This window comes from Trichoderma gamsii (assembly GCF_001481775.2).
Source record: "Trichoderma gamsii strain T6085 chromosome Unknown Scaffold_20.2, whole genome shotgun sequence".
Classification (NCBI taxonomy): Eukaryota; Fungi; Ascomycota; class Sordariomycetes; order Hypocreales; family Hypocreaceae; genus Trichoderma; species Trichoderma gamsii.
Genome location: NW_020171357.1, coordinates 179,123 through 189,194, shown reverse-complemented (window position 1 = coordinate 189,194; position 10,072 = coordinate 179,123). Strand labels below are relative to the sequence as shown.

The 10,072-nt window shown below is 46.1% G+C and overlaps 3 protein-coding genes across 3 annotated transcripts; all 3 read right to left on the bottom strand.

The window, feature by feature from the left end:
- Positions 1–588: 588 nt before the first annotated feature.
- Positions 589–3,687, bottom strand: TGAM01_v206058 (hypothetical protein; the record flags this gene model as incomplete). The annotated part of the gene is made up of 3 exons (XM_024549782.1): positions 589–2,031; positions 2,101–2,621; positions 2,997–3,687. The coding sequence occupies 3 exons, from the start codon at positions 3,685–3,687 to the stop codon at positions 589–591; spliced, it is 2,655 nt and encodes an 884-aa protein (XP_024405444.1).
- Positions 3,688–4,933: 1,246 nt separating this feature from the next.
- On the bottom strand, positions 4,934–6,383 carry TGAM01_v206057 (serine/threonine protein kinase; the record flags this gene model as incomplete). The annotated part of the gene is made up of 3 exons (XM_018802691.2): positions 4,934–5,622; positions 5,696–6,036; positions 6,103–6,383. 3 exons carry the CDS (start codon positions 6,381–6,383, stop codon positions 4,934–4,936), a joined length of 1,311 nt encoding a protein of 436 aa, XP_018664198.2.
- Positions 6,384–7,092: 709 nt separating this feature from the next.
- TGAM01_v206056 (hypothetical protein) lies at positions 7,093–8,832 on the bottom strand (the record flags this gene model as incomplete). The annotated part of the gene is made up of 1 exon (XM_018802692.1): positions 7,093–8,832. One exon carries the CDS (start codon positions 8,830–8,832, stop codon positions 7,093–7,095), a length of 1,740 nt encoding a protein of 579 aa, XP_018664199.1.
- Positions 8,833–10,072: the final 1,240 nt, after the last annotated feature.

Below are 10,072 nucleotides of genomic sequence, written 5' to 3'. Positions count from 1 at the left end.
CTAAAGGCTTTCAGCCAACACCTCACAGATAACTCGTCCCCTTCTTCGGCGCCTTTCATCGGTGCTTACTTCTATTTAGTAATACTAGGAAACGCCATCAGACAACTGGTGTTAGATAAACCAGCTTATCACAGCGCTTCCCTAGCCCACGTGTCGCTTCCCTAATTGACCAAGTAAAGCCTTTCTAGGTATCAATATTGTGACAGCGGGTCAAGTCAATCGATCAGCTTAATTACCGCAAAACAACAGTCAGCAAAGCGAATCCAAATATTATTATATTCAAATAATGAAAATTTCGCTCGAACGTTGTTTTGCAGTGTGTGCGACTACTCTGTGCATTTGATTCGTGCGACTGTACCCATTTGCCTTCTAATGCATCAAAAATGAAGAATAAGAGGGCTTTTGTTGGCTCGCAAAGCCATCTATGTTTTCAGCTCCGAACTCTCATCAGTACACCAGTCAGGATGCAAGTCAAAAGTTCTTCTCTTTTTGGTATATGGTGATAGCATAATAATTCTTCCAAGCAATTTCCTCATCCACCTGGAAACAGTCCACCAGTAGAGAGTATGCTTGATTCTTAAAAGTAATCTATGAGATGTTATACTCATTGATAACACTTTTTGGAGCAGAGTACTTTCCAAACGGCTTGTACTTCAAATATCCCATATCAAAACCCTCAGGGCCCCCAATTCTGATACCTTCTTCAGTGCTAGTCCACTGCTCGCTAGCAGCAATGCCTATGACAGAAACACGTTGACCATACCGGTAATCCTGCGTACCAATATCCTCACCATCTTCGGCATCTAGAACGGCCACGAGGTCTGGCACAACGGCTAGTACCTCGCCTTGAAGCTCTTCGGAATCTAAAGCAATCGACTCGGTCGGCTCATTGCGAGGAGACGTCTTTATAGCAGCAATATTCTCGTTTTTAAACGGGATTACAACATGGCCGTTGAAACTGTCTCCACCCTCGCCCTCAATAACGCACTCGCCGTAGAGATGGGCTTTACGAAGTGTCCGCTTCACACTGACGATCTTGCCTCGCCACAGGACCTTGGCCGCATCGGTGCCGCCGCACTCGTCGATAATCGACTCCGTCATTGTATCAAGACCATTCAACAGACGAGCCAAGTGAACAGCCCTTCCGATCCGCCATGATTGTGAGATAGTGTTGCGAATAGCCCAGCGTTTGTACTCGGCGCCTGAAGCAGGCGCAACGGCCACACCGGCCAGAGATCCGAGCTCACTAAGCGCGGCTCGCAAGAGTCGTTCAACAACTTTGTCTGACTTGGCCTGGGAGACAATGACTGAGGCTCCGTTGCCATCACTCAGCGCCATTGGGAGATACACCGGCTGGCGATCACCATAGACATACGGCGTTGTCTGCCATAGCACGGGATATGCGCGACCACAGTAGTCGCCATCAACCGTCGGCAGATCAAGATTCGAGCTGGAACCGACCACAAAGCTTTGCATGCCATTTGCACCGCCAACTTCCAAGCAGTTGAGATGCGTGATCGGGTCTTGATATAGCCGCATCAGCTCATTCTGAGCTTCAAGTAGCTCGTCGGCGGGAAGTCGCTCGGAAAAGACATTGGGCGCACCACCGAAGCATGCTCCTCCCACGATGGCGTTATCGTCGACATCATGCGAGTCGACTACGCGAATTACATCGCCATTGCGTATCATCTGTCGAAGACGCATAGCCGTTGGGAATGGGTAGCCACCACCTCCTGATCCAAGAATATTGCACCCGGTGGCAATCCAGGCAATATCTGTCTCACTAAGATACCACACTCGGTCCTGGACCTTGGGCTTATATGAACGTAAGTCGCCAGTTTCCTCTGCTGTAGCGTTGGAGAAATCACCAGCGCCTAGTTTAAGCTCATACCGAGAAGTCTTTGTGTCATCTGCCAAGTTTACTAGGTCATTCGCATCGTCCATGCCATCAACTGCAACTTCCAGACTTGGAGCATTATAATTGAAGTCACCTGCTGCGCGAACAATGAATCGAGCCTTGTTCTCGACATACTTGTGTGAACCGAGTTAGCTCTTAGTCAATGGCCATGCAAAAATTTCAAGCAGCTCAAACAAACTTACCGACATCGGGAGTGTCTCCAACTCGACAATTTGGACCGAAGAGCGTAGAGCGCCTGCGTGAACTACTTTGCGGATGGCAGCCTTCTTAATATCCTCAAGCCACTGCTGTTCTGTTTTAGTACCAATCGTCTTAATGGTATCGACCACAATGCTCAATCCAGCCATGGCGGCCCCAATAGCATTCACGATGCCTGACCACGGCGGCCGGAGCACTTCGCTAGCCCCCTTCAGCTTGCTCGGGGCCAGGATAGCGCCACCACCAACCAACAAGACGGGCAGGTCTTCCGGAGACGTCTTCATCGAGTCTATAGCCTGCTCCAGCTTTGACTTAACGGCTTGCTGGAAATTGTAGATTTCTTCTGGGCTTAGGTTGAGGCGTGCCGCAAGCACATCCGGCGAGCCAATCGCCAGATTAGGATCCGCGGAAACGGCACAGTCGGTGGCTGTCAGAACGGCGCCACCAAATATAATTGCATCTTCTGTAAGTCGGCGGCCGACGCTTTCTGGACCAACAGCCATGTCTTTATCACGATAGACGAGTGACCCTCCGCCGAGACCGATGCTAGTGACATTTGGGTAAGAAAAGTTCATCCGAACTCCCCCCAAGTTGCTAAAGGCCGCTCGCTGCTTTGGGAAACCCGAAGGAAGCAGAAGTCCAACATCCGTCGTTGTGCCACCAATATCGACCACCATCATTGGCTTCTTCTCGTCGCGTTTACCCAGCGAATACTTCTCTACAAGAAAAGCAGCTCCGCGCATGCTATTGGTCGGGCCACCAGAAAATGTCCTTATAGGAAACTTTGCAGCAAGTTGCCCTGGGAGGACTGTCCCGTCATTTTGAGTTATGAAAACCGGACAATTTAGACCCAATTGTTTCAAAGGCCGCTGAAACAAACGTAAAGTCTGCCGTGCATATCGCAATATGGCTGCGTTGAGGATCGCAGCGTTTTCTCGCTCGATGAAGCCAAGATTGGCAACTTCGCTGGAGAGTACAACATCGCAGCCCGGCAGCTCCTGGCGCACAATCTCAGATACAAGTTGCTCTTGATTCTCTGCGGAGTCGAGGGGGCTGAAGATCCCATTGATAACCACGGTGTGAATGCCTTTTTGCTTGATAAGGGTACACTCTGCCCGAATCTCCGCTGGCTCAATGTCGCCGATGGGGCTTCCGTCCACTTGAAGCCCCCCCCGCAATAAAGCATGATGGCCCAGCACGAGTCTTCGTAAGCCATCCGGCCAGTCACTGCAAGGCCTCATATGCTTGCTATAGGGGTAGCCCAGTCTCAGCACAGCAACCCTGGAGAGTCGATTGGCATCTCGCTCTACGACCGCGTTGATAAAGTGCGTAGTCCCTATCGCCACGCTGACTATGTCTGACTTTCTAGTCGTCGATTTAAGTAAGCTGCTGAGTGCAGTCTTTATGCCATCGCTTGGATCTGGTGTCGTGGGTGTTTTGTGCCAAGCTAGTATTGCCTTGTCTGGCTCTGATGGGTATGCCAGATCAATAAGCACGCTGTCAGTGTTTGTGCCGCCTACGTCAACCCCGACTCGCAGACGTTTGTGTGAAAAGCCCTGTAGCTCGTTCATTATAGATTTCGAAGAGGTCGAAAACGTTGGTGGGAGAAACAGAGCAAACTCAGTTCGTAGCATAGGAATACTTGCGTTATTTATGCTCAATGATGGAGGCTAAAATGATTTGGAATCGGGGTTGGTAGTGACATCAATTTGTACATCCAAGTACTCGCTTGGAATTGTAGTGTCGCTCTTTGCCTATGTAGACTTCTAAATAGATTGTTCTCTATCACATGGACATATCTATGAGCGATGACAAATCTAGTACGTTGAGAAGCTAATTATCTACTTAATAACAGTTGAGTCCTTAAGTAAGAACGAACTTAGATATACGATAGTCTACTATGCCTGAAGAAATAAAACTACGTATCGACTCCGATAAAGTGGATGTAAGTCAATGCCAATGCATTTATGACCCGGCAGTCTAGTATGAACGCGAGCGTTTATAGTGCTTATTAGCCTGGAGTAATCCAACGAGATGTTTTCTCTAGAAGCTGCTTGTATTTCCGGGCCCTAAACCCCGTTCGTGGGGTACTACAGTGGGGACGCAAAAGTGACGACGAGCCCCACAGTGCACCGCCTAATGCCTAAGAAAATCTATACTTATAACTCTTTTATATATCTTACAAATTAAGACTAATTTAAATAAAGTATTTAACATAAGCTTTAAAATAGTATTATTATATAAATATATACTTATTTTTTTATTTTTCATATTTAGGAATTTTTAAAAGAATTTAGAATATATTTCTTAAAATATACTCTAATACTAGCACTGTATTTTCCACTATAAACCCTCTATAAAGCCGCTAGCTACAGTGCGAATTTAAAAAAGAAAATAGATAAACTTTAAGCTAATATTTATATATATATATTACATATAAATATAAGATAAAATATATTCTATAAATATTTTTATATTCAAATAATAGTTCATGTTATTATTTTATTAATTTTATTTATATTTAGTGTTATATTTATATATATATATGCTAAGTTTTGGTGTATACTGTGGGGTTGTCTTGACTTTTGCTGACCCACTGTAGCTATGCAGATGCCCGAATCGGAATATACGTAAAGTAGCAATTCACCAATCGCATGGATAATTATTTGCAGCTTGGGTTTTTTGGGATTAAATACATGAGGTTTTGGAAGTTTTGCAAAGTACATATAAATAGTACATGACATACATACCTACATAAGTTTTGTATAGATGAAATATAATATTGCTTGGTACTGCTTTATCCACTCTGTCATGATACTAAGCTAATGCGCCTAGCCAAGGGTGTCGCAAAATATCTTCCGGTGATGGGCGCTCATCAGGATCGATCCTCATTACTGTCTTCAGGAATGAGACGAAACACTCTCTCTGTTCTAGATCAAGACCAGGCAGCCAATCTTCAGATAACAAGCCAGGCCCTTCTGAAGGGTCTGCGTCTTGAATGCGTCCCTCGCTATCAAATAGCTTACCAACAATATCCTGATTCCCTTTCTCAAGAAGATTCGTTGGAAAAGGCCCAAACATGTCAACAATTTCAGTTAGGTGTTTCTTGAGCTCGTAATGGCCTTCTGGAGACACTCTGCCGCTAAACATTCGCACAGCGCGGAAGACTTCCAGTAATACAGCACCGAAATTCCACCAGTCAGTGGTAGTACCCCATGGGGCTTCGATAAGTACCTCAGGAGAGCGAAGTGCCACTGGTTGGATCTTCTCAGTGAGATGTTTCGTTGTCCAACTAGCGACACCCCAATCTCCCAGTGCAATGTCGGATTCGTCTACACGAGCATCATCTGATCTGTTGAAATAGAAAGCACGGAGCGGCCAGGACGGAATAGGGCAGTATTGTGATTCTTCCCGGTCTTGCTGAGGGATGGTAATATGCTTCAGATATCCAGACTCAATCAGGGAGTAGTCACGAAACTTGACAAAAATATTATCAGGCTTTATATCTAATTGAGATTTATAGGTTAGTTGCCGCAGGAGTCAAGTGGATCGTCAGCTGTTAGCGGGCGCTCTTCATACCTGTATGAACAACGTTGAGTTCATGTGCGAAATCGAGGGCCAATACCAGCTGAATTGCGAATCTGCGCATGACCGAATATGGGATCATGTCATTTGGAAACCAGGCGCCAAAGCTGAGGAGAGTTTCACCCATGAGCTCAAAGATAAAGCATATGTGAGTGCCATTCGGACCTTGATGTTCGAATTGAGTAATCAGGTGGCAAACGTATCTGTAACCGTACAGGTCGCGATCCTCCGCATTTCGAAAATGAGTCAAGATTTCCCTTTCAAAGATGTCATTATCGCCGCCGTATGCCTCAGCTCTCAGTATCTTTAGTGCTCGGAATTCATGTTGTATATTACTGTGTAGCCGGAACATTAGTAAAAAGCGATGTAAGAAAATATGCTGCGAGCAAGACTCCGCTCACTTAGCTTGTAAATCTCTGACTAGCCAGACGGTTGAATAACGCCCATAACCGATCTTACTGAGTACTTTGAACCTGTCATCGAAAATATCGCCGATATATACAGGATGCAAGCCTCCAGGTCGATATGCGGCTCTACCTTCTTCGATCTCCTCAGGCGCAGCGTCTGTTTGAGTGGGATGTTCGAGAGGATGATTAACATTAGAAGTTAGTGGGAACGCAGGCTGGGCTGCAGATAGTTCCGGCTTATCTTGAACGCCATTCATTTTAAAAGACGCATACATGCATTTGAGAAGAGCCCTAAAGCAGAAGATGAGGACTTCGATGCCGGGCTCGCTTGATACTTATGCTAGATGCAGCCGCCGACAACAGCCGCCCTCAATTGGGCGCATATAAGCAGCTAGTGTCGATGCCAAGTAGGTCACCCAAGGCGGCACTAAACAGCTACAGGGGCCAATAAACAGTTGGTTATGTTCGCAAATCCCTATGTGACAACATGTCTATACCGCGCGGCAAAAATGGATACACGTATTCATGTCTTCTAAATTTAACTTCATTCAGGTAGTATCTGTACTGAAGTCGGGTTTAGTAATCACTTTCCATTAGCACAAACATCAAAAAATGTATATGTTATACTAGGCGTGCAAGTTTATAGTAGTCAGCACTGAAACTATATGGGAGCTGGCTGCTATTTACTCTACCGTAGGCGTGAAAGGTATTTGCATCTCGTCGTAATGATTGCTTAAAAGTTTATGAGTTATAAGAAAAATTCATTACAAGTTCTAGCATACCGCTGGATATCTCCTTCAATTAAGCTCAATCTCCGCCAACGTCTATTAATACACCTTCTTTGACTAGATTGATCCGAGCATCATCTATGAAACAGGTCTCGTCCCAATAAATTATTGCCATACAGACTTATTACAATCAGGTTGTCTCGCTCTTTCATCTCTCGCTTAAAGCCTGCTCTTCAGGCGTCCAAGCATCGGTGCTTTACTTGAACAGCTTGTGTCGTTTCATGCCCACAGCCGCGATGAAAGAGGCAGCGCCTGCAACAATGAGCAAGATGAAAACCCTCTGGATAGCGTTTGTTACTGCAATGATGGCCTTGTCTCTGAGGTCGCCCGTCAGATCTTGGAAGACAACACTCTGTGCACCAGCAGCCGCATCCTCAATTTGAGCGGCCGTATAGCCGGCCGGTGCGAGTGCTTCAGTCAAGCCCTTGATAGCGGTGGTCTGGTAAACTTGACCAGCGACCACAAGCGCAATCACGCCCGCTCCGAGTTGGCCCAGATTTTGAAGTGTTAGGGCGTGTGCGGCATCTTTAGGACCCGACTCGAGCGTCGCAATGGAGAAGCCGACTTGGGCACTGATTCCGGCGCCAATTCCTTCGATGATGCTGAGTCCATAGATCGTAGCTGGTTTTGTCGTCGGGGTGAGGTAGACATATAAGAGTGATCCGGAAATCGTAAGAAGGACTCCCGCGACGACGTAAAGAATAATGTATCTGTTCACCTTGGGAAGTAGGTAACCACTGCCCAAGTTGGCGACAATGAACAGGATGATGTAGGGCAGTAGGCGTACGGCAGCTTCAAGCGAGCTGTCATTACGCACAAACTGGAAATAGATGGCGATGTAGAAGATTGGTACGTAAATAGCAGCCATAGCGGCGGCTGCTTCGATGTAGAGCAGAATCTGAGTTCTCGATTTCAAGAGATGGAGGGGGAATGAACGCGTCTCTGGTGTCGTAAATATGCAAAATGTCTGCTGCAAAGCATAAGCTGCTAATAAGACGGCAAACATCGTGATTGTGGCAATTGTGCGTCCATCGCTCCACTTCCAGATCCCTCCTGCGGATAGAAAGCCAAGTGCAAAAGTGACCCAGAAGCCGATACTAAGAGCGAAGCCCAGATAGTCCAATTTGACAAGGCGTGTCATGAGCGACTGATCTGAAGAGGGCTTATACGAGGGCAGCACTAAGAGGTACACTGGCGCTGTCACGGCGGCAATGACAAGGTTGATGTAGAATGCCCACCTCCAAGTTGCCGAGCTGTCTGACAAAGAACCACCAACGATGGGGCCAAGGATGCAGCCAATGCCCCAAAAGAACCCAACGCCAGTGACATATGTTCCTCTTACTTTTGGGGGAGTAAGGACTGTCATATAGTTGAGACTCCCTAAGAAGATACCGGTACCACCGACACCAGCAATCACTCTGCCTACGATGAGGGCACCCATGTTTGGGGCGCCTCCACATAGTGCTGATCCTCCTTCAAACAGAATAACTCCCGCGATAAAATTCCATTTCAGATCAAAAGTATTGAACATGGCGCCGTAGGGAAGGATAACCGCTGTTGATCCAAGGAGAAAGCCAGCACCAATCCATGCGACCTGAGAGACTTCTTTGAACGTATCAACGACCGGGGCTTGAACGACTGATGCAATTGTGGTGTCGAGCCCATACATGAGGCAAGTTGAATAAACACCGAAGCAAATTAACCACCATTTCCAGCCTGTTTGTAGAGTTGGTTCAGAGGTTTCTTCCCCTCCATCACCCGAAACTCCAGGCTGCTCGGAAACTTGTGAGGCGTCATGCTTGGAGAATGAGCCCCGTGGCTGCTGGCGTTGTTCCATTTGACCTTCCGCCACAGCTAATTCAGGATCTTGATTCTTGTTGCGAATTTTCTCGTCCAAAGACAACGACGGAGTTGTTGATCCATCTGTTGAAGCCATGGCGTAGAGCTGTGCAAGCTTCGAGCTTGGCAATAAGCTATGAGGTAGTGCTAGTCCTGCTTCTACCAAGTGCAGTTGCTAGGTATTATGTGCCGACGGGCCAATGCTGAGGACTGTGAACAAAGACATAGCTTTGAAATGCGTAGCGGACGCCGCATTGGATATTTATAAAACTTTCAATTCTCGATTCAGTTATCCTTAGCTATCTCGAAGGGGAAGAAGCTTGATGATTGCTAAGCTCTCCTGACTGTGGTTGCATTATGGGTCAATACAGCTTCACAAAGGGTAGTAGCTACAGCAGCAGGGTGAGATCTTTCCTAGCTAGGAAGAATGTAAAGCCCTAATAGTGGGTCGCAAGCTCTGGAAACGGAAGTAAGTTGAAGATGTTACTGGAATAGGAATATAGAGGCAGGCTAGCTTACTTATGCGCGTAAATTTTATAGCTACCCTTAAGTTCCGCTTTAAGCAATTAGTACATTGACCTTGGTTACAGTTTGAAATATATCCTAAAGAGGCCCAAAGCTCTATTGACTACATAGTGTTGCATAGCAATCTGTAATTAATAATATATATATATCTATATAATGTGTTTTTCAATACATTGATAGTGCTGGCCTCTTGGAGGACGATTTTAGATTACACCACCATGAGGTTTGCCGCTTTGGCATTTTAGTAGCTATGTCAGCTGGAAGTAGACTCAGGGCGATGAGTGATTGCCGTCTCTTTCAATTCTACTAGTAATATAGTACTTCAACTGGCAAGCTTTGCAGCGTGTAGTGGACCCGACGGTATTAAATGGTAAGATATAATTAGTCGCATACAGTAAACTTCAGAAAAGGGGCGATAATGAAGGATACGTCTAAGCTTTGGCAGTGGAGAGTACATCTCATATCTCTAGCCTCAGCTTGTATCATGATTCTTATACTTCCATTCTTTTTTCCTTGACAGATCACTCGATAAGCTCATTGTTTCCATTTGTTTCATTGTATTTCTCACTTGACCAGTCACATGCCACAGCAGACCAATCAACGTCACACAGGGTTAAGAGATGATCATTTACAAGGCGCTGCCCAAGGCATAAGAGACAATTAATGTGATACAAGGAAATGTGTTCCGCCGTAGATTTTGGGCTTTCACTAATTAGGCCAGATGGCCCGCGATTTCAAGGAATAGCGAGACTGCCTGGCCACCTAAAGTAAGCAATCCTTATTGATAGTCAGCCCAAGTAGTATGAACACCA